The sequence below is a fragment of the Mixophyes fleayi genome, chromosome 5 (genome assembly GCF_038048845.1).
Source record: "Mixophyes fleayi isolate aMixFle1 chromosome 5, aMixFle1.hap1, whole genome shotgun sequence".
Lineage (NCBI taxonomy): Eukaryota > Metazoa > Chordata > Amphibia > Anura > Limnodynastidae > Mixophyes > Mixophyes fleayi.
Window position 1 is genome coordinate 51,610,350 of NC_134406.1, and position 25,291 is coordinate 51,635,640.

General features: G+C 39.8%; 1 protein-coding gene across 3 annotated transcripts in view; it reads right to left on the reverse strand.

The window, feature by feature from the left end:
• Positions 1 to 1,141: 1,141 nt before the first annotated feature.
• Positions 1,142 to 25,291, reverse strand: part of DLEC1 (DLEC1 cilia and flagella associated protein) — a 69,216-nt gene continuing 45,066 nt past the window's right edge. The window contains exons 23-39 of one of the 3 annotated variants that reach the window (XM_075212187.1): positions 22,868 to 22,978; positions 21,735 to 21,859; positions 19,942 to 20,115; positions 19,422 to 19,489; positions 13,085 to 13,236; positions 11,807 to 11,922; positions 11,376 to 11,446; positions 10,902 to 11,125; positions 7,521 to 7,685; positions 7,027 to 7,149; positions 6,852 to 6,946; positions 5,979 to 6,066; positions 5,191 to 5,385; positions 3,822 to 3,983; positions 3,581 to 3,734; positions 3,143 to 3,266; positions 1,142 to 1,388 (exon numbers count right to left, since the gene is read on the reverse strand). In XM_075212187.1, coding sequence (XP_075068288.1) covers positions 1,265 to 1,388; positions 3,143 to 3,266; positions 3,581 to 3,734; positions 3,822 to 3,983; positions 5,191 to 5,385; positions 5,979 to 6,066; positions 6,852 to 6,946; positions 7,027 to 7,149; positions 7,521 to 7,685; positions 10,902 to 11,125; positions 11,376 to 11,446; positions 11,807 to 11,922; positions 13,085 to 13,236; positions 19,422 to 19,489; positions 19,942 to 20,115; positions 21,735 to 21,859; positions 22,868 to 22,978 — 2,271 coding nt within the window. In that variant the 3' untranslated portion in view covers positions 1,142 to 1,264. Of the gene's footprint in view, positions 1,389 to 3,142; positions 3,267 to 3,580; positions 3,735 to 3,821; positions 3,984 to 5,190; positions 5,386 to 5,978; positions 6,067 to 6,851; positions 6,947 to 7,026; positions 7,150 to 7,520; positions 7,689 to 10,897; positions 11,126 to 11,375; positions 11,447 to 11,806; positions 11,923 to 13,084; positions 13,237 to 19,421; positions 19,490 to 19,941; positions 20,116 to 21,734; positions 21,860 to 22,867; positions 22,979 to 25,291 lie in introns of all 3 variants that reach the window. The other 2 variants (XM_075212186.1, XM_075212188.1) reach the window with 2 other exon arrangements.

A 25,291-nucleotide genomic window follows, 5' to 3' on the forward strand; every position in this document is an offset into this window, starting at 1 on the left:
CAGCATGATTGGTTTATTTATAATAATCCCTCTGCTCCCATCAATCCTTCTCTGGACGTTTCGGACCTTTTCTTTTACCCCTAGCCATTTGATTGATTTGCTATGCATGTTAAATCACTTTTTTGTTTTCTCATGGGGGCCCTGTGGACATTGAGGGTCCCATTTTTGGTCTCGGCTCTCTGTTTGGGATTGTGAAGATGATAGCTGTAGAGGGTGCCCTGGGATTGTAGGCATCATCACTATAGAAGGTATCTTGGGATTGTGAGGATCATCAATATAGAAGGTATCTTGGGTTGTGGAGATCATAGCTGTAGATGGTGCCCTGGGATTGTAGGCATCATCACTATAGAAGGTATCTTGGTATTGTGAGGCTCATCACTATAGAAGGTATCTTGGGTTGTGGAGATCATAGCTGTAGAAGGTACCCTGGGATTGTAGGGATCATCACTATAGAAGGTATCTTGGGATTGTAGGGATCATCACTATAGAAGGTATCTTGGGATTGTGGGGTTCATAGATGTAGATGGTGTAGTGCTGTCCTATCACGCCATAGTGCTTTAAGTATGTATTCCAGGATTCTGAGGCCTACAGCTGTAGGAGCTCTAATGTTGACCCATGTTTCCATAGTGCTGTAATTATGTACCCTTGTGTGACTCATATCAGTAATAGGTCTACTACTGATCCATTGTTTCATTATGTGGTAAGTATGTATCTTGGGACTTTGGAGCCTATCTGTAGGATATGTGGTTTGACCCATCCTTCCATACTAATATCAAACTATTTATCAAGGATTGTGGGCCATAAGATCTATGAAATCTAAAGTTGATGTCCATATTTCTGTAATTGTGTTAGTATGGACCCACAACTGTAGGGCCAGAGCCAAGGAAGGTTTTTTTAAACAGTGGGACTGAAGTTGAAAGGATCTGATATATCATATAAGATGGTCATTATTCCTTTGTGGTCAGAAAAGCTTACTTTAATCTTGAAAACATAGTCGTTAGATAAATGCTGCAATATCCGAAATTTGGGCTTAGAAAATAAACTGCCCTATTGTCAGAAATGTATATTACTTATGTGATTGTACCAATTTAAGAGACAGATTAGCCTTGAGCAAAAAAATAATTGAGTCATACCAGCTATAGATAGGGAACAAGAAATCCATACTTTACTATATAAAATATTTACATTGTATAATATAAATCACATATTATACTTATGGCTCATATGTTAAATACTGAAACAGAATATGGGTGGATTATGTCAGCTACACACTATGCAAATTTTCATATTTCTCATCGTAGGATCCTCGTCCTTTAATTTGTAGTCTCAAGGGCTTCTCTCCCAGCATGCCGTGCACCATAACAACTGTCTCATAGTCCGTGTTTGTCCTATTATAGCAAAATATTACAGAAAGATATACACTTTAGTCAAATATTCTGGTTTTTACTATACAATAGTAGAAAAATAGAATAAAAATGAGCATACAATTGATGTGCAAAACTGATATTCACTGTGATAATGCAGTTTACAAAGGAAATTGCACGTTTTATTTACTAGTTTTGCACAAGAAAGCGTCACATAAATATTTCAAACATAATGTTTAGTGCAAGGGACTATAATGAAAAAAAGGTTTCTCATAAAAACGTTCCATAGAGAATCGGAAGTAGTGTTGTATGCTGCAGGTGACAATATGGGGGGATCATTGTATGTAGTTTTAAAATAATAAAACATAACAATTATCAGCCTTTGAGGCTGATTGCATTAGCCATGAGGTGCCGTAGATCATTATATGAATATGTTCACACCTCAAAGAGGTGAAAGCAAAAGTGGTCAAAATTTTTATTACCATAATGTTTTTGTTCAAAAATACCACATGTGAGGCTACTACAACAAACCCTTGCAGCTAATTAAATTGACACATTTTGTTATGTTGGCAAAAGATTTTAGTGGCCAATTTCATGGCACATAGGAGGGCTGAGATTGCACACACTGATTCAAAATCAGATTTGACCATTTGATGTGTATACACACCTAGTAAATTTCTCAACTAGCATTGACCATGTGTACCCAGCTTACTATAGATGCTCTTTCTGGGGGAGGGGGTTCTTAATTTGCCCAGAAATTCCTACACTTGAATCACAGCAGTTCTGTGGTTTAGAAGGAGAAAATGGGTTCTATGAAGCGCCTTCCTGTTCTCATTAATAAAACTATAACAGTCTGCAGTCAATGCGGAATCTGTCTATGTTTTAATGATCTTTGGCGTCAACACAATGCCCATCGTGATTCTCACTTTTGGCTCTAGTGTTTCTGTGACTTTAGAGAAAAGGAAAATGCTGTAAGATTAAGTTACTTGTGATATTCTGCCGTCTCTTGGCTGCTGAGAGTGATGTGATGCACTAGGTGAGTAACTAACACTAATTGTAATGTTTTTTAATTTTATGTGAGTGGGAGATTAGTATTTTGTTGCATTACTCTACAAGGTATTACATTATATTATTTTGGTAAAATGGTCAAGTATAATTTATTTAAAGGAGATTAACATAAATGTGGGGTTTAATGTACAGCTTTATTTAACAAATTGGTTACTACATTTATATACATTGTACTTTTCTATATTATTATTGCAGCAAGTGTTTGTTTGCATCTTTGCTTTTTGTTCCTGAACCCAAGCATATGGAAAACCACAACATGGCAAGTTCCTTAGAAGATGTTTACTTTACAAGGTGGACAAAGCACTAATTGTATAATTGTTTCCTTGTCATCCTCAGGCAATAAATAAAAATGTTTGTCTTAAATGACAACAGGATTGCGCAATGTTTACTGTTGATAAGGAGGAAACAAATGTAAATGTTATCTTTGTTGGCTAAATGACATACTGAATGTCCCTTGGGAATGGTCTCTAGCTCTGTCTGTGTATACTCCTTCACTAGTTCCCAGAATTATTTCTCTGGCTCCAGAATTGATAAGACTCATATTATTTTCTTGTATTTATTTCTTGAATTGCAATTTGCATCTGCTGTAAAGCTTGCATTTAAAACAAATACCATTTAATAACATATGTTAGATGCCCCTATGGACAGCTGGACATGTCATGTGGTAAAGCCTTCTAAAACAAACCAGGATCATAATGGATCTTCCCTACCTTGCTGTGAAGGTGACCAATAACATTTCTTTACTGGTTGACGTGTGACTGACATGAGCATCGAGCGTTCCGCTGCTGGGAGAGATGGAAAATATATCCTGCCCATTCTGTCTGTCCCGCTTGTCTAAAGATGAGAACAGTGAGTTATGCAGAGTTCACCCTGTCATTAAATTAGTCTTCTATCACAACTGAAATCTCATTCCAACTTCAGAGGACATTGATTTGCCATCTTTTAGCTTCATTTGTAATCAGCCAGATGAAGGGGTATTAGTGCCTTAAAAACTTGCACTGATTATATAACTATTTAAGGTGATCACCTTTAATAACTAACTTTGCAAACTGCTAATTCTTCTTATGGCTAAAGTGCTTTGACCTGTTATCTGCCTTTCGACTAACACTAACAGTGTCTTACAGTCGTTGTCCCTATACAGTAGTTACCCAGAAATGCAGTCCAATAGCTTTTTGATCCACTTTTATTCATCAGGAAAACCTCTAGTTCCCTTGTTTGTCCCACAAAGCATGTGCCAAAGTCAGCAGTGTCACAGGAGAGTTGTAGCACAGGTACGGTCAGGAACGCTCTCAGGGGTACTTGCTGTAGTGATACAATGATGACACGTCAAAGGTGGAACTAAACGAGTTTGGTTCAAAAAATTGCTGATTCTCTCAGTAAAATACTTACCTGAGTGCTCTTATTACTGTACTCAATAACTAACTGCTGAGTAAAGTGCAGCTTCCTTCCTCCATTCTCTGAGTGTAGCAGGTCAACTCCAGGCAGCATCTGATCATCGGGCAGATTCTGATACGTCAGCAGTTCCAGAGTTGTGCAGAATGACACTTTCACCTGTGCAATGAAAGTCTGGTTAAAGAGATTCCACTCTGGTCTTCTCCTGTTGTCAATCTTATAGGATCTCTCTACCTTTGTGAATTTTTTTCTTATGTTTAATTGTGAAAGACCCATAGAGCCTGTTTTCCAAAGTGAACATTCTGCTTGACGTGAACCATCTCTAGTTGTGTATATCTAACAGTTACTTGAATATACACAAGAACCGCAGTCTGCTCTTTTTATGGGGCTGGTTGGTATACTATGTAACAATGCATTGGATTTAAGTGTTACTGCAGGAAATATACTTTTCATCTTAAATGACATTGGGCTGATAATAAAGCAGGTGGACATGTCTGCAGAATATGTTTAAAAATAATATATTGATTGGAGCCCACATTTATATTGCAAATACATGATCATTTACAGTATGGACATAATCGGTTCATATTTTTATTTATTTATTTTCTAAATAGGGCAATCAAACAAATTTCCCATATTTCCTCAAGTGTTAGATTGACGCTGCCTGTATACAGGCCAGATCGCTGTCAGATTGTTCTATACAAGTAAATGACTAAATCTGAAGAGTTCAGCACTCAGGCAGAACGACCAGATTTGTCAGGTCACCATTTACACTGCTGGAAGATGAATCCATCCACATCAGATGCGGTCATTGTCCTGATCGCCATCAGATCTGGATCGGCTGTAACTAGGCTCATACACTCTGATTTTTGGACAATAAAGCAAAAACATTGACAAATTGGTCATTCATATACAATCCTTCAGGTTTGGGGCTTACTTGAGAAAGAGGTCATGTGACAGAACCAGTAGTGACAAAAGCTTCTTACCTTTCCCTGTGCAGCAAACAATAGGTTTAATATCAGTAGTGATAATAACTGCAGCTGCCAATGGAGTAATGCTAGTAATAAAACAGTGACTAACTAATATGCTATACACATACAATAGACAACTAAATATACATCATAGATGTATTTGATGCTAGTAAAAGATCTACTGCTTTATAACCTATGTTGTCCATGATGTGCGGCTAAATATGATAACTACATGTCCATCGGTATTTTGGAAGATGCTATCCCTCCTCTGTCCATCTATTATTCATTACAGAATACACATACGGCACCGCCTTATTACTGCTCATTTATCGCTATAATATACATATTCTGTCCGGTTCCTGGTGTGTAACAAGGAGGCACAACCTCTCCCTTACCAGTGCATGTTGTTGTGGGTGTAGCACTATCTGCTCCCCCTGCTCCTCCCGGTCACTCTGCGATGTCCTGAGACTTTCCTTCGGATCAATAGCAGAAATGGAGAAAGGTTTGGACATCAACAGTCGGAAATATAACGGTGTCTCTGTGCAGTTCATCAGCTTTAGGTTGCGAGTTGTTTCAAACTGAGTCAAAATCTGAATAAGGAACATTGTGATAGAAGAAGTATTAGTGTTAAATATCTGATGGATCCCTACTCTAACATACATGAGATCTATACTATACCTCATTACACATATTACATTCACACACTGTATGGAAACCTTTACAACTGTTCATATAAAAGAATACAGATGTTGACACACAAATACCTATGGTGTTTTCATTTAAGTACACAAACATTTTCATGTTGCAATGCTGTGTGCTGTTTAATTATGTATTTCAAGTTACTGTATTTACCAGGAAGACACATTATTTCCATGTAAAAATATATAGTAATTAGGAATGCTGCTAAACCACCAATATATATTTTTACAACCACAATAAACTTTAAGAAAAAAAAAAAAGAGTTCAAACTGTTAGTGTGTGTAATCTGTGGGGTGAGATGCTAATATGGGTCCTATGTTCTGTTTATAGGGTCACTTGATATACAATATATTGTATTATGAAGCACCTCTTTAAGATCCCTAAACAATGTCGATGGCACATTAACATTGGGATATTCACTAACAAATAAAAACAAGCAGCTCACCCACATTTTCCAGTGATTGAAAACAATGTGTATACTGACCGGTGATGTCCTGTTGGGAATGAGGTCGCTGGCTACAGAATAAAACACCAGTCCTTCCTCATCCTCATCTTCAGCTTCTACAGTGAGTCTGTGGAGAAAGAGGAAGACTGTAGGAACAAGCATGTATGATATTACTGCACTAAGCATAAGAGGTTACATGCAATCCAACGTGTGACTGTGTGGGATTCAGTGACCTTTAGTGGTTTTACTTCTTGGTGTGGCGACCATAGAGATCTGTAAAATGTATGTGTGAATGTGTAATAAACCAGAGTGCACCCATTAACACCTCTAGCAGTTACCTACAAATGGACAGATGGATATGTGGAAAATACTTATCAGTTTCAAATTGTGTCTACATTGTAGTTTATGGTACTTTAGGCAGAGAAGAGTCAGCTCTATCACTGGATATAATTTACAGAGCACAAAGAGTCGGCTCCTCAGTCCAGAAGCAGCCCTGGGCATACCATACATAGGTTTACAGAGGTAGACTCGCAATTTCTGAGAGATGAACATTTTCAGGTGCACGCCGCGAAATGTAATAAAACATTTTTGTCATACACAATTGCTATATATAATAAACATAGTGCTAATGTTAACCATGACTCATGATTTATATCAGCCATAGATGTAGTCAAACCAAGGACTATATTATTTGGAAAACTTGGCTGGTTCTAAACTGGTAGGACGTTTTCCGCTGTGCACCTTTTCAGAATTATCCGCGTTGCTGCACACCTAGAGGTACATCTTGTTTGTGGAGGTATCTCCTGGGAGCAGAGGGTAGGTGTGTGCCTTGAAGTGCGCTGGGAGAACTGTCCAGGTATAACACTAAATTTACCTCCACTACCTGCAAGTCCAGGATTAATCTGTACTCACAAAGCAGGCTTCACAAATGCCTGGAGTTCCACTTTAAATGGCTCCACCCCATATCCATGCGGACGTCTCACCCTCCCAGGTATCAGTTTGTCAGACTAGAAGAGAAAGGTGGATGTTAGTGAAATACATATAGATAGATGTATTCATAAGTGGAGAGAAGAGAAGTAATGGTTACCTGGTCATTCAAGCTCATAAACCCCAGGGCGAATCCGCTGCACTCTCTCTTATTGGTGATCCCGGACAGCATTAGGGGAGTAAAAGATACATGTATAGTACTGCAGCTCCCAGCAGGAACAATCTGCAATCACATAAATCTCATTAACAAACAACTACGTTTACAAATAGTATTCATAAATAGTGGGATAATTAGGAGTACTGGTGAACAGGTAACTACAAAGAGCTGTAACTCATAGTAACCAACACTAAATGTATATACTAGTTTTAAAAATTAATGCAAACAACAATGGGTCGCACCCGTTTCAGAAATGAGCCTGACTATATTTGTATTAATATTTTCTTTCAAATTAGAAATAATCTCAGCTCATATTCAACCATGCGTCTAAATCTCAGCTAAATGGATAAATATTGCCCCCATCTTCAGGCAGACTATTGACTGACTTCAAAGTACTTTCATAATTTTGTAGGAGAAAAGACTGTATTTTGCCTTACCGTCTGTCTTGGAGTGATGCAGTATGGGTAATCAGAGGCCACGCCCTCGTGAGTTCTCAGAATCACAGAAATTAATTTGTCTTCTGGTGCTAGTTCTCTTTCTTGATCATTATGGCCCTCATTCACTTCTTCATCTGCCTGTTCAGACTGTTCTATACCATCTAGATGCTGAATGACAGATATTTATAATAATACATTTTTATAATTACCACTGATACAAAAATTGGGGTCACATAAATATAATCAAGCATCAATACACATGTAAACCTGCTTTGTGACCCAAAATATATTTACCAAGGATGTGGTGGCTAGTTATGCAATGTGATATGAAAAGTCCAAATTAAAGTTGTTTATAAGTGTGTAAATGCATTTGTGGATGGAATGCAAACCAAACAGTCCTATTTGTCTATAATGTAGCCTGATAATTGTTATTTCAGTATATAGTAATAAAAAGTGACAACTGGACTAGAAGAGTTGTTACATGGCCAGAGGAAGAATTAATAAAGGAGAAATTATAGCATGTTTTTAAATTTATACATAACTAAAGATGCATTCTATTGAACTACATTAGAAATAATAAGAAATAAATAAGAAATAAGAAAAGAATGCTTAGTTTGATATTAGCAATAGTGACCTGGTTGTTGCCTGTGGTATAATAGCTCAGAGGTGGAAGGTGAGATGTGTACATGAGAATGGGAGGGAAGCACCGTGAATGTTACATTGCATAGAGCAGCTGGTGAGAAAGAATGACAGCATATTGGCAATGATAAACCATTGCAGTAAAGCAGTATCACAGAATGCAGACAGGGTGCTGTGTACTTTTTGAGCAGTAGTTATAAAAGTTTGATGTTTAGGTTTCTGAATGAAAACCAGTGTTTTGAGGACAAAAATATGAGGGGAGATGTCCTGTAATATGTGCCTGCCTCATATAACGATGTAACCAATGGTTGAAGTGGGTCGGTATACGGTGGTATGCCATATCACCATCATGCCATATCACCATCATGCCACATCACCATCATGCCACATCACCATCATGCCACATCACCATCATGCCATATCACCATCATGCCACATCACCATCATGCCATATCACCATCATGCCATATCACCATCATGCCACATCACCATCATGCCACATCACCATCATGCCATATCACCATCATGCCATATCACCATCATGCCACATCACCGTTCACCTACTGCTTTGATTGTAAAACTAACATATCATTCACTTACACTTTCCATACCACCACTTCTAAATATGCGATTTGACCACTGGGTGTAACCACATTAATGCAAACCGTCTAATGAGCTTAGTGGTGTGAGGAAATGATGGGTTAATTTGACACTACCATTGACGCATCTTGTTTCTCACAATATGTGGACCGCTACAGAGAAGGACTGCAAGGATCAGCAAGTCTTCTACCTTTTTCTGGAATCTCTGTGGGCCCCGTGGATTTGAGTGTCCTCCATAAGTGGAGAGACAATGGAGAAGACCACTGCCTTGCTGGCACCGTCAGGAGAGAAGCCTCTGCAGTATAGGGTCCAGCCTGGATAGATACTCAGGGTTGGGCAATAGGAGACCGGTATAATGTTGAACCTCTTGTTAGATATATATTCCATTTGCCGTAATAAGATGTTGTTAACCATTTCTTGGAAGTGCTATAATTGCTTTTGGGGTTTTTATATTAATAAACCTAAGACATATTTTTATCCGGATATTTGCCTGGGTGTAAAAGTATGGTCCCACATGCACGAAACCTAGAGTAAATATCATATGAGAGCCCCGGTATAAAGACAGTGGGGGTCATAGTGTAATGTGTGTGAATAAGCGGTGTACTTAGAACTATAGCCCAGTGCTGGACCTCCAAGTCGATATGTCAACATGCACTGTGCCCTCCATACAGTATGATCACCATCTACTAAACTTCCCTAAAAAGGGACAAACTTCAGCGCTAATAGATGGATATTACAACAAATAGGAGAACTCTTGTGTCAAGCAGAGAGACAAATACATAGAAGGGATATCAATTACACTGCAGCTCAATAAGGGCCCATTGGAAACCCTGCACATAGAAACCACATACATAAACATAAAAGAGCACTGTTAACATGAATATACCCTATGTATTGTAATAAACATCCAAAATAGCAAAAGAGAGTTCAGGGATTGATCACCATGTAACCTCACCTGGGGCAGGCTGTTCATGATCTCCAGTACATCAGCTGGAAACTATTTAGAAAAGATTCCCAGCACTAATACTTTCCATGCACAGTGTTCTGTAATGCTGTATGTTGTGCTTCTACATTCCTGGTCACATCATAGTTGAGGTTTCTATCTGGAAGTGCAGCTCCTGCTGCTGTAACAGAACAGCATTACAGAACACTCTGCATGGACGGTATAAAGGATGGGAAGCCGATCTAAATGCTGGAGGTGGGGGGCAGAAAGTTTTAGTGCCAATTCTGTGGGGGCATATGCTGTGGGGAAACAGGGTTACTATACTATGAGAATAGGCTGGTATGTCTGTGGCATAACTGGTATGTGTATGGGCACATTATTCGTACAGTGTAGGGGCACAGGCTGGCAACTTAATAAGTGGGCACATGGTACAGTGTGTGGTGCACGGATCAAACATTTGAATCCGTGGCCCTGGGCATCTGGTTACAACACTGGTTTTGCCTTTGCCACCTTTTAACAGAATACTGCAAAAGTGTTTAATTAGAACACATCAGTGGCAGATTACAATGACCTGAGGGGTGGTAGCCTGGATTCTAGGGATGTGATGGAGCCCAGATTCAAACTCAGTGGAACAAGTATGTACTTGATGAGAGAATGAGCTGGGTTGAAGAACTTCTTGTATATTCCAATGAACCCAGAGAGATGTTCTTGCTGGTTGTTGTAAATTGCTTAGAGTATGAGGTTAGTTGAGTATAATATCACATTTACGATATATTCTAAGTGTATAGTAGACAATAATAAGGACTTTAGTAGGTTATCCAGCACAGAAAAAATAATGTGGATTGAGGCTTAAAGCTTTAGATTTGCCCAAAAACACTGGAAAGTTTGTCTAAAATGGGGGTCATTCAAACACTTGGCTACAGCCGGGATGTACGTACTCATGTTTGTGTGAACAAATGCTACCTGCAAGTGTCACACAGGGATCATAGATCCCTATAAGTCAAAGGCATTTCACAAACGGCCATAGAGATCAGACCGTACACACACAGAAAAAGAATTGACCATGCTCTGTTTTCAGTATAGAATCCATTCTCATGTAGGTTCCAATGCAGATAAATCAAATACACTTCGGTCTGGACAAGGCCGTAATCCTCATCGTGTCATAAAGTGACCTTTTTTCAGATTAACACAATACTTACATTTGTGCTTCTGCGAGAATCTGATGACATAGTCCATGGTGTACTGGGAATGTTATCCCAGTTCACAGGAGAGCCTTCACTTTCTGGAATATCCAAACTGGAATCAAGAATTTCATTCCCATCTATGTCCTTTAAGGGGAAAGGATCTCCATAAATCAGCACAAGGTCTAGAAGCTTGGAATCATCTTGTTCTCTGTTATACGTCTCCCAGTCTATGCGAATGTCTGAAAGGAACCAAGTGCCAAAAGTGAGTGTTCCACATGGGTTATTTACTAACATTGGTACAAGACTGCAGATGCTGCCGTAGCTGAGAGGAACCAATCAGTTTGATTTCATTACTCTAACTTGCACTAGACCAGTCTGAGTACAATTTCTAATGTGTTGCTAGTGGTCCCTGTACTTTTCCACTCATATTAGTAAGTAGTCTCCAGTGCCCTTCATGTAGCTGTCACAGACAGAAGGACACACACTTACCACAAGGACTCAGGTTGTTAATGCTCAAGCAGTGAGAAATTGTATCTCCACCTGACAAGTGGGTTCCAAACCTTAAAAGAAGAACAGGATATTCATTTCTTATCATTATTTATGAAGATGGTGATTGGATGTTCCCAGATATGTGGCTAGCAAAATAATCTCAACTTTAATTTATAAAAAAATAAAAATCATTACACATTGTCATCATTCAAAACTACATTATTTATGCTGTAAAATATTATGAAATCATTATTATTTCAAAGAAAGAATAATTAAATAAAGCATTATTTCACAAGAAGAATAAAATGCGCTATTAGACATTTGCTTTTATTTTTAAAATTATTTTCAGCTTTCATAAAAGCCTCCCAATGTATTGTATTTGTATTACACATTGCACATATAAACTGCATTATATGGAGCCTGCATTTTACCTTAACACAGGCCCATCAGTCTGTCGATCAGGTCTCGGTCCTGTCATCTGGAAGTATATAGGGCACCCTTTTACAGTCATCTTCATAGCAATCTCCTTAGGGCTTAGATCACCAACCTACAGAATGGTGTGGAGCTCATTAGTTATAACAAATAATAAATACATGTGCACAGATAGCTAAAATGCAGCTCTTAAAGCCAAAACAACAAGTTAGCTATGTACTATTCTGAAAGCCAAGTACAGAGGAGCTGGATGAAAATGCAGTGAGGGAACAGGAGCCAGCAATGGAGAGAGGTGCCAGTGTTAGAAAGGACTGTGGAGCCAGTGGGGGCGAGTCATACCAGTTCACTGTCTACCGCCAAGAAACCGTACATAGCTCATTTATTTGCGTTATGTGGGCAACATCTTTAAGGCTATGTCTAATATATATTATTCACTCTTCCTACAAAAATGTTCAACTTATTTTACTAAAAATGAAAAAAGAATGAAAGAAGCAATCTTGCAGTTGATAGGTAAGATATTATTTACTATATCAAGTCACATCAGAGGGAGACCAGCATTGTGTCTTGTTTATTAATCTAGAGGCTTAGTTGGCTCTTGTGTCCTATCAGATGAGTGATGGCCATACATGTGACAGATCTGTAGCCCTATCTGATCATTTAAGATGACCTTTATAATGCTTTCATTATACATGATGTGAATGGTCACAAAAGAAACTATTAAGTACCTCTTATCATTTGAGCCTCCTTAACTCTGAAGAAATTAACATAAAGACTAATTCTAGTACTTACCAACCCCTCATTTCAGTTTGGTGGAGACTTCAACCAGAAACCCCTTCCCTGAGCTGTCTGGACCCGAGATTAAATCAGTCCTCCAAAAAAAAAGGTACCGACCTGCTAAGTGCAGAGTGGGCCCACCCCATGCCGCATTATTGTGTGACGGTTCCAGCCCGGTTTCTACTAACACTCTATATGTCAAATGGTTTCAGACAGAAATGCAGGGATGGGCTTACCACACTGCTAGGCTCCTTTTTGAGCTCCGATCACAGCACAGAAACTGGAACAGGGACGAGGGATAGAACGCAAGTACTTTTTTATGTTTACATGTTACTAGTGCTTGGAGTGTACCTGTCATGTACATACAGTGGAGGGCTGAACCAATAGATAAGAATGCAGCTTATGAATCCACTAGGAACTGGTGACAATACTGAGTTCATGAGGCACAAGACTAAAATAACTAACAAACCATAAAAAGAAGTGTTTTCTGTAAACACACATACCGCACAGATAAGCCGATCGGAATACTCTCCCCACATATTGTTATAAGCTGTCACATCAATGCACATCTGCTGGAATGGCCCCAGTGTTCCACAGCTGGGCTGAGGGATGAATGCCGCTCCCTTTCCATCTGATAATATTGATGACCTCAAATCTAAAAGTACACAATGAGTTAACTTCTTTCTTGGGAATACAAAATTGTGTCTAGAAAGACAAAATCACATTTTATTTAATTAATTAAAATCATATTGATATTCAACTTCTACATAATTTAATCGACCCCAGTAATGCGCCCCGAGAGTTAAACAGATTATAACAGAGCTGAGGTTTAATGTGATCAATGTTAAACCTTCTAATAAGTGGAGGATCTAAATAAAATTCAAGTTAATAATTCAGGAAACTTGGCAGCTAAGCCGAGCTCATTACTGGGGTTTTGCTCCGATGACTGGAGGTTGAAACAATAAAAACACTACTTGGGACAGATATGGAAGTCCCAGATGTTGTAGGTATGTAAGAGTGTGGTCAGCTCAAACCATTTATATTCATCCAATAAGGGAGATGATGGCAGTGGATACCGATCTGTATATTAACCTTGTGCTGAATCATGAGGTTAACATTGATTATTCAAATTGATCAAGAGATATCCCCAAAAACATTTACTTTGTTATATATTAAAAATAAAAGGGATACTCAGTGACTTAAATTACTGGGGGAGCCTTTGTTTATTGTATAATTACAAATGTTAAATTACACTGTTTTTCACTCTCTTTCTATATATATTTGTTTTCACTTTTGATTTTAATAATAGATATGAACACTAGTGTGAGCATGTGAGTGTCCCACACTATAAGAGACTTTATCTTTCTTCCCAACTATTTACTAAAGTTTTCTCTATTGGGGAAGCATCCACTGTATTATCTTTAAACAATATTAATAAAGATTATATTATATCTTCAAAATCATTAGCTAATAGACATGGTTTTCCACTAGTAAAATTTGATATAAAAATTCTTGAAAATTACTAGGTTCTGTGCGGAACTTCATCAATTTCTCTATACCCCTTATTTCCTGTCTGTAAGACTATTAAAGGACACTACAGGGAGCCTGAAGTGGCTGAGTACAATGTGCAATAGATTGTCCTTAACAGGAAAATAAGTTGATACAGTTTGAAACAGATTACATTCTCTTGAGTTATAAGCAGGGCCGGACTGGCCATCTGGCACTTATGGCAAATGCCAGAAGGGCCGATGGTCAGATGGCCCGGTTCACATGCCCGCCGAGCAGCAGCACTCTGCGCGCTGCTCGGCGGACACAGAGTCAGTGACTGCCACCTATGCAAGTAATCACCTGGGACGGCAGGTGCCGTCCTGTGTGATTACTTGCATAGGCGGCAGTCACTGACTCTCTGTTCGCTGACCAGCGTGGAGGAAGGAGGTGCTGCTGCTGGGGGATCGGTTGTAACAAGGCAAGTGTCTGTGTCTATAGTGTGTGGCTATAGTGTATGTGTGGCTATAGTGTGTGTATGTGTGTCTGTGTGGCTATAGTGTGTGTATGTGTGTGGCTATAGTGTATATCTGTGTGGCTATAGTGTGTGTGTGTGTGTGTGTGTGTGCCTGTGTGGGTATAGTGTGCGTGCGTGGCCCCATGATGCTATAGTGTGCGTGTGTGGCTCCATGTTCATATAGTGTGCGTGTGTGTGTGCCTGTGTGGGTATAGTGTGTGTGTGTGTGTGTTGCTATAGTGTGCGTGTGTGGCCCCATGTTGCTATAGTGTGCGTGTGTGGGCCCATGTTGCTATAATGTGCATGTGTGGCCCCATGATGCTACAGTGTGCGTGTGTGGCTCCATGTTCATATAGTGTGCGTGTGTGTGTTTGGCCATGTTCATATAGTGTTCATGTGTGTGTGTGTGCAGTATTTTAATATAATATGTGAGGGAAGGGAGGCTCTTAATATAGTGTAGGAGGTAGGCTATTTAATTGTGAAGTGTAAATGGGGGGTAATTATTAAAGGTGAGGTGAAGGAAATAGGCCTTAATCCACCTCTGGTTAGGGGAAGGGAACTGAAAACTGCTCCCAGTCCCTGGATAGGACACAGCCTGCAGAGCAAGCCGAGGAGCGCTAAGTATCACAAGATTTGGTAATCTCGTGAGACAAAGAGCTTCCCTGATCACTCTACAGGAAGTTCCCACCCTGATGGATGTCAGTAGCACCAAAACATAGATAAGTGCAGTGGGCTGGGGGTGTCACAATGTGCCTGGGAGGGCGTGATAAATGTAATGTTTTGTTATAATGTATGTATCAATGCCCCATGTTGACCACACCCACAACACAATGTGGTCACGCCCTTTTCGGCACCGACGCTGCTTGGCGGCACATAGTTTCTTTCCTACTGGAACTGAGGTGGGCCTGTGTACTTTAAATGCCAGGGCTGATTTTTAGTCCCAGTCCGGCCCTGGTTATAAGCATTTTTACATTTGCAAGTCTTTTAATATTGAATTAACTTGCATATTATTTTATTATAACTTGTATTAAAGTGGTCCCTTGTCCTAGCCAGAGCCCCTCTCCCTCACCCAGCAGCCATTTAATGCTGGTTAAAAACATTAAGTGGGGAATTCAATTGGCCAAGTTACTGTAAAAATTAACATGGCCATCCGCACTATTACCGTTATTATGGTAATAGTGCGCTTAAATACCGTCATTACGTGTATTCAAAGCCGGCTTTTTGCCGAGTTAAATTTACCATAATAACGGTAACAAGTTTAACGATGCGCTAATTCGGGGGGAATTTAATTCCCCCCTATATTGCAGCACTTACAGAATCAGCACAGGCCCAAAAACCATCTGCAGGGAGCAGCCCCGGGGATCCAGCTAGTGGGGGTGGGTGGAAGCACTGCTGTAAAACGCACTTTTTATGTTACAAAATGGAGAACTATATGCATATAGTAACAAAATAGATAATGATTATAGTGATCCCAGTGGTTTGGCTGTATGTTTTAAAGGAATATTTAATGTATAACTCAGTAGACATATAGTACAGAGAGTGGACAAACAAATGGAAGCCCCAATCAAAAGTCACTTAACAGAGCACTTGTCCACAAGGAATTGTGCAGGACGAGTGCAGCACCTATTTTCCACAAGAAAGTCACAATTATTGTTTGGCTGAAAAACATGGAACACATGATCTCAGGTGTCCTTCCACAATATCCCATAAACGCTTGACTTGATTCAGATCTGGTGACTGAGAAGACCAAGACATATATACAGGGGCAGATTTGCCATTGAACCTACTGGTAATCTACCCGGTAGGCCACCAATTTTTTTTTTAGGGAATTTAAAAAAAGAAATAAAAAAGAAAAATTCTGTTTAACTCGATTAAGGGTCTGGTGCCAGCAGAGGGCAGTGTGGTGGCCGCGAATCCCTCTCTCCCGTGTGACTGCCGGATGTCACATAGAACGTGCCTGCTGTCACTTGTGAGGTAAAAGAGGGGGGGCTGCCTTTTGTCATTTGAGAGGGAAAAGAGGGGGCTGCTATATTGATATAGGAGAAAGGAGGGGGCTACTATAGTGTGTGATATTAGGGAAGGGAGGGTTGCTGTCTTGGGTGGGAAGTAGGCTATCAATTAAATGGCAGAGTATAGGTGGAGCTAATTATTTAATGGATGCTATTTTATTTGTGGTGTGATGGTGGGGCAATTTAATTTATTGGTGGGCTATTTAATAGTAGAGTCTATTAAATTAATATGGGGTGACTAGACCTTTAATTTAATGCTGGGGTGATTTGGAGCTATTAATTGAATGTGGGGAAGTTTGGGAAGGAGGGCTATTTATTAAACCTGAATATGAATTATTTAATGCTGGGGATGGTTGTGGGAAGTGGCAATATTAAACGTAAATGTTATTCATATTTTGTTGGGGTTGCTTGGAGGAAAATAGATCTATTTATCAAATCTGAGTACTTTTATTTTAATGTTGGGGCTGGAAGGAGACCTAATTATTAAACGTTGGCGCTATTGATTTAATGCCGGGCCGATTGAAGTTTTCTAGATTTCATGTACCCATTATTTTTTCCAAATAGGGCCTCCAGCATTCCAGGATCCAGACAAGCAGTAACTGGTCTAAAGACACCAGCAGCCACATGAAAGGGACAAGAACAGGTAGGAGAGACCAAGACAGTCTGCCAACTGTCCTGAATCTGTGGGGCAGTCCCGAATTTGGGTGACTGTTTCGGTTAGTTAGGGTTCGGTCCGACTAAAAGACAATTGGGAGGTATGTCCCGTTTCACACTGTACTACTTGTGAAGGCAGAGCTGCGTGCACCTAACAGTAGTGCACACAGTATTTCCTGTGTGTATGTATTTGTCTAAAATATGTTTAAAATGATAACCCCTCTGTTTTAAGTGCCCAAGCCCCCCAGAGCCTTATTCCAGCTCTGGTGATAATGTAATGGTTCTTGCATTGACTCCATTGCCTGCCTTCTACCTTCCACTATTCCTGTTCTCAGATCACTTTGTTGAACATATTTCCAGCCCCCATTGCACTGACAATATCATTAATACTGCCTCCCTTGCACTTAGTAAATTACCAGCAAACCCTTGGAATAGCTCTCCCCTTCACTTATGTCATTGTCTGCCAACCCTCCCTGCACTGTTATTAACTCAAACTACCACCAATCACTGGGCATATTTAGGGCTCATACACAATTGTGGGGCAGTCCCGAATTTGGGTGACTGTTTCGGTTAGTCAGGGTTTGGTCCGACTAAAAGACAATTGGGAGGTATGTCCCGTTTTTTCTTGCAAGATGTTTAAAACATTTCACCTTTGTGCTGATCACACCGGGACAGCCATTTATTATAGGGATTATTTTTAATGCATTTTTTTGAAACACACACACAGTACACATATTTATATATTATATATATATATATATATATATATATATATATATATAAAGAGAGAGATTAGACTGGTAGTTTGCATCTAATGACGTCAGGGAAAGATACAACAGTGCGTGAGGTGGTCACATACTGCACTGGCAGACTGATCAAATACAATTGAACCAACATGTTTCGTAATAGTTAAACTTAAACAAAGTCACATATGTTTCTATGAAGGGAATATTGGAAGGATGTGTTAGTAGGTAACTAAACAAGTTTGAGCACAGAAGCATAAACCAGTCGCAGATAATACAAAAGCATTTACGTATTTGTATAACAGAGGACTGGCAGCTTTTTCCCTGCATTGCTTTAGAGATCAGCGACTGTGTCTTAAGTCATCACATCTAGGGTTTCCTAAATCTTACTACAACCAAATTCTAATAATTCTAAATCCCTCCTACTTTTGTGTCAGCCACACCTACAATTTTGGTCCCACCCACAAGGCCAATTAAGTCATTTTTTCCAGGGCCACTTTAAGTTCCCAATCCGCCTCTGCATATATAACATCAGTGTCTGGCTCATTAAACCATTGGGCGATACCACGTGCTCTGTGGATGGATGCATTGCCATCCTGGAAGACCCTACAATACGTATCCATGTAATCCATGGCAGGAAAATGCTCCCTTCAGCATTACTAACCAGCAGAACCCTGCACTCATAGCTGTAATGTTCTTTAAGTTGGTGTTACACATGCATTTGTCTGTTTGCCAAGAACATGGTGAAGAATATCTCTTCTAACCATACCACCTTTCTCCACTGCTCCATAGTTATCACCTGGGACTTTGCACCACTGAACTCAAAAACGCACTGCAACCTGAGTGTGATATCCTGCACTGTACTAAATATCATGACACTCGCTGCTCCCGCCACAGGTTGAAATTTGCAGACAGTTGGTCTTCGGCTGCCTGCCTGTTTGGCCTTGCCCTTTGACTTGTTGCACGGAAATCACAACCTAGAGTATGCATTTTTGCCCACTGCTGCCCTTTGCTGCTGAGGTTTTCCCTCTGCATTCTATGATGATATCACAGCCTAGAGTATGCACTTCTGCCCACTGCTGCTGATGTTTTCCCTCGGCGTTCTATGAGGATATCACATTAAACACTGTTGAGCTGCCTTGGTCACTGAAGCTCCTGCCAAACACACCCCAACAATCAGCCCTCTTTCAAAGTCACTGAGGTCTCCTCTTACAGCCATACTCACTGTAACTATAGGCAATCATGAAAGTCCATCATTTTATACATAACCTTGACCATTCTGGGATGTTGTTATTTGCTTAATTAACCAATGAGCCACACCCTTGCTTTCAATATGCTTGGTGCCCCTCATTTATCCAGGTATTTCCATTTCTTGGTCCACTACCTCTATGTTACACAGTGACATTGACAAGCATATGTCCAGATCACATACCAGCTTCAGCCCTTTTAGCTATCTGTTCTGTGACCCGAGCAGTCCTCTGGATGAGATATGATGTGGAACTAAAAAGAAAGATTCAAGATTACAAGATTACATAAATATGAAAACTGGTTCATGTTTACAGAGGAAACTTTAATGATGCATTGTGTCCAAAAGTGACACAAAAGCTGGGAACATAGAATATATTGGTAAAGGACACAAGGACGACATGAAAGTTAATTTCACTGCATGCCCCAAGACTTGGTTCTTTACTGTAAAAGCATTAGAATGGTGATTTTTGATGGTACAGGTTTGTTAGTATAAATAATTGAATCCTAAACTATTTGGGATTCTCTTGATTGCATACACCTCTGAGGTTTATATAATGATTATGGGTAAAACACCCTTACTGAAAGTTATTAGGATATTAGAAGCTACAGAAGAGTTTCACACGACATGGGACCCCAGAACCAGTGTTTTTTTTACAGGTCAAGAAAACCAGAAATGACTTATAATAACTAATAATTCACTGTACTTAGACTTTTTTGACACTTGTGGAGTAAGACAACCAGTGAAATAGGCGGCATGTAATGAGAATGGTGCAGATATCCCAGAGTGATTGGTTAGTATCAGCTTCCTGTGCACTGTGCTCTGCAGAACCACTTCTGATCCAAAGTCCAGCAGCAGCTCTTGAGAAAGTTCATTACAGCTAAAGAGAAATATATCAATAATAGGGTCAACAATAGATGCTACTGGTGTTTAAAATCAAGTCATAGTAAGATTAATTTAAAAATCTAAAAAGATCTATTTAAACAGGACACACACAGTTCTATATATTTATTAGGTTATCAGTCAAAATAAACACCACAGGCCTGATTCATTAAGGAAATTAAGACACAAAAATGAGTATGTTTTCTCCTGAACAAACCATGTTACAATACAAGGGGTGCCGATTAGTTTATTATTTTGCACATAAGTTAAATACTGGCTGATTTTTCATGTAGCACACACATACTTGATAGTTTTATTTTTACATTGAAATTTAAATTTGATCTACAAGATGCCTTACCCCAACTATAAATCTGCCATCAAATCTTAAAATTGCCTTCCCCTCCAATGCTACATGGTTTTACCAAGGTGCAAAGTTACTCCTCTTTATTTGCTTTACTTTCCTTAATGAATCAGGCACAACATGTGTAGAACTATAAAAAATAGAGCCAAAACATTTATCTTAAATCAATAATATTTTTTTCTATTAGTTAGAAAAAGGATCCATTTAAGACTTACATACATATACGCTAACATATTTACCGTAAGTTAAAGTTTCATGACTAGGTATTTAAAGAAAGTGCATACAACAATACGATAAAACACCAATATGTTTACATGAACACCTTAGTCCACAGTCCCTGGAATGCCCCTTTAAAGGGGTTGTCCAAAGCTCTTTATGACATGCTCCTCATCTAGCAAATAGGCTAGAATGCCTCACTAGGACCTCTCCTGTTATCTGTAGCAGTGAGCAGCTGGGGACCGTATAAGGCTGAGTACGCACTATACAAAATTTCTCCCAATGATATATCCTTAACGAATTTACCAACGATTTAAAAAAAAAAAAAAAAAAAAAAAAAAAAAAAAAAAAAGTCCCGATCAGCATGCCGATTCATGTGTACACACTAAACACATTTTACCCAATTTATCTTTAAATCTGTGCTCTTCATCTGTCATAACCATCGGCTGAAAATATGGATCTATGGACACTGCCGTTGTGAGTGTATACACACTGCAGAATTGGAACAACATTGTTCCTTCGTTGAACAACATTTTTAGTCAGGTTTAAAAATCAAATGAAACGATATGAAGTACTTTGGAACAATAATGGTTCATCGCTGCAGAGTACACTAATGTGATATCGAGCCGAATGGTCGTTTATCGTTTGATTGGCCCGATAAACAGCTGAAAACACTGTAGTGTGTACCCAGCCTAAAAGTGTTGCTCACATTGCAAGAAGCCTCTATTTAATCTTCTTAGATAAAGCTGAATAGGGGCTGTGGTCCAGGCATAGCAATACTCAAAACAGTACAATGGTTCTAAAGTGGATTGTTCCATCTCTGGAGCAAGCTAAAGATTGAGCTTAGACTCATTCAGGAATGAGGATGTGTACAAAACTATATACTTTATCCTCTCACCAAAAATAATAATTTGAAAAATCAATCTTATGATTGTTCATAATCTTTTTGTTGTCAAAATCAAAGTCAAGAGGCCCAGTGACTGCTGATTAAGGAAACAATGTTTAACACAAGACTGGAAGACACAAGTGAATATCCTCACCTCTCTCCTACAGTAGGCATGGAGTAGCTGACGTGCAGACCTTGGGCTTTTGCTTTCACAGTCAAAACCAGAGGTTCCTTCATGTCTTCAACCATGCAGCACATTGGCAGGTCTTTCAGTTCATCCTAAAACACCAAAACCACTAGAACTGGTTAGCGAAGGTCTTAATGCAAATGGATTCAATGGTAATTCATGGGTTTCCCACTTATTTATTCCAATATTTAGATAACGGGGGTGATGATTCCTGCAGATATTGTAACCACCGTCTGCTCACATTTCTCCCTCTAGTTATTGTGACCAACTCTCAGCTTCATCTTTTTAAAAGGCTATTTTTATATAGTTTTCAATGTTCCAATGACAGGCTTTGCCAGCCTGGGGAATTCCATCTTTTGTGGAACTATAAGTTAAACCAACTGAGCCTCATCCTGTACTTGGAACGCAATGTACACATTATAGCTGCACTCTTACAGAAAAGAGCATTTCTATGTGCACTTTAATGTAATAAAAAAACATTCAAACACAAATCTGACATGTGATAAAGACATGAGTGATGACTGTCATGATTAATTTAACACATAAATGAAGCTAAAACAAGTAGTATTTTAGAAAAAAAAAAGAATGACGCAATGTAAACGTAAAGTTAGTTGGATGTTGAAGTGATGTTTTTACTGATTTCATGTGATGCATTTTCAGGTGGTTACACAAACTCGCAAAACTAGGTGCTGTTATAGCTATGGGGACAATTCAAAGAGCGAGCACCTTGAAGTGTACTTGGCAGACACATAAAACAAAATGTGTGTTTTTTATGGTTTGTAAGTTGTGGTTTTTAAGGGTGTCTATGTTCTAGTTCATGCATTAATACAAACGAAGGCTATTGTAATCATTAGCTCTTAGCATCTCATAGACTACTTCGTTCTGCTTAAGAAATGCAATAAACACACTTAACTTGGGTACACAACACCAAAGCATAATGTAATACTATGCTATAATATTTACATACAGAGAGGCAGGTTGGGTGGGACCAGGGTTAGATTTTGCATTGGGCCAGGAGGCCTTTAGCTATACCACTGTAGGTATCTGCACTAAATATATTATTGGTCATTTAGCTCATACAATATTACCCAGTAACTTACCAATGTATGAACTGTCAGAGTCACATACATCTCAGCCTCTTCGTTAGGTCCTAACACACCACTTGTGGGAGTCACAGTGGCTGAGCAAGCAAGAGAATGGCTAGCTGTAAGCTGTAGAAAGAAAGCATTATTCTCATAGCTGGTAGAACAATGAATACATATTATTTGGACAATAAATTTCATATCCCAAAATCCTTTTTGCAGGTGCTGTGCAACTGAATTTCCACAAGTGCATCTAGATTTTTGCCAAAGTGCTTCTGGAAAAGAACTTGATCTCTGCCCCAGCTCTGAGATGGCAGTGATCGGATCCAACCCTATACTTTTAATGGAACACATCTTCCACCTAGATATGCACACTCTTGTAGACATGCGCATCTCTAGACATGCTATGCCCAATTTAAGACAAAGCTTTAAACACACGAAAGTGTCTACTGACGTTGCCTCACACTCCTGATTAATTTAAACCATAAACAAGGGCAAAAACGTTTGCTGTGATGCTCACACATTCCATCAGAAGGAGCAGTTTACAGAGGAATCTCCTGAGAGCAGAGAGTTGGTGTACACCCAGGGCCACCGAGAGGGTGGAAAAATGGGGGGGGGCACTATTTACCCGGGCCCGAACTTGCCAGGGGGCCCGGCCCGGGCCCTCAGTAACGACCTTTTTTCTTTTTTAACTTGTTTTAGATTTTTTCTTTTTATTTGTTTTACTATTTTCTAGCGGGCGGGTGGCGGTGGGGTGGCTCAGCCCCCTTTGTTGGTGGGGGGAGCAGGGTATTTAGAAAAAACAAAAAACAAATACTCACATCACATGATCGCGGCGCCGGCGTCCCTCTTCCTTCCTCTCTGCTCCGTTCGCACTGAATTTCGGGCGTGACGTCCCGACATTCAGCGAGGAGCTGCGCAGAGAGGACCAAGACAGAAGACAAAAGAGGAGAAAAGAAAAGAGCTGAAAGAAGCCAATACAAAGATAAGTAAAGGAACGGAGGCAAAGGGAGAAAAACAGAAAGGGGCAGAGTGATGAAAAGGGGGGTGGGGGGGAGAAAAATAGGCACAGAATGATGAAGGAGAGGTTGGGGAGGGGGGGCAGCATGGCACAGTGATAAAGGAGAGAGGGGGGAGCAGCATGGCATAGTGAGGAAGGAGAATGGGGAGCAGCATAGCACAGTGATGAAGGAGGGGGGGCAGCATGGCACAGAGATGAAAGAGAGGGGGTCAGCATGGCACAGAGTGATGAAAGGGGGCCAGGTGAAGGGGGGAAAAGCAGAATGGAGGGCGCAGTATGATCTTTACGGGGAACAGCATGGTAATGATGAAGGGGCATAGTAGTGTGTGTGATGCAACAGGGGGCTTGTGGTAATGTGTGTGTATGAGGTAGGTGGTGTCTAATTAATGGGTCCTATTTTGTTTGTGGGGTGATGGTGGGGAAATTTAATAGTGGGGACTATTAATTTAAGATGGGGTAGTTTGGGGGCTATTGAATGTGGGGGTGAGTTTGGGGAGAATGAGGTATCTTTAGTAAATGTGACTATGAATTATTTAATGGCAGTGATGGTTGCGGGAAAAAGGTATATTTATGAAATGTAAATACTATTAATTTATTGCTGGGACTGTTTGCAGGGAGGGAAATAGTATTCAAATTTATTAAATAAAGCTATTATTTTAATGTTGGGGCTGGAGGAAGGCCTAATTATTACTCGTGGGTGCTTTTGATTTAACGCCGGGGCTGGGTTGAATTTTCTAGATGTACCCATTTTTTTTCCAAAAAGCGGCCCCCAACATTCCAGGATCCAGACAAGCCACAACTAATGAAACTAGCAGCCACATGTGGTGAAAGTTACAAGAACAGGTAGGAGAGAGCAGGACAGTCTGGGATTGTCTCACTAGAATCACAACATTTTACAATTTTTGGTGAGTGTTCTGCCCAAAGTAAGGAGCAGGCCAAGACTGTGAACTCTATATGTACACACTGCATTCTTTATATACTAAACTATGGTGCTAGATGTCCTGAAAGTCAGGAGTGCTGGGACATATGTCACGCTCCGGCGAGCGGGTACTGCACCCTTGTGCCAACTGTATACACAACAATGCAGGTTTTTTTCTGTAGGAGGGTGGCCTAGCGCTTTTCACCTGCTAGCTATGCCCCAATGGAGCATAGCTACGCCCCAATCGTATGAACACCTCCATCTTTGCACCGCAAATTTTTTGCCATGCTCAACTATAAGGGGGGCCCCATGAAGCCATTGTACAGGGGCCCTGAACTCCTCTTGGCAGCCCTGTGTACACCTCTTATGTATGTGGGATAGGATATCTTGGCAATACATGCTCTTTGAGTGTGCATCTTAAATGAAGTCCAATGTGCTCTCATTAAATGTAATCGTAGTCTGTGACCATGAATATAAATCTAACTTGTTGGTGTTTTACATA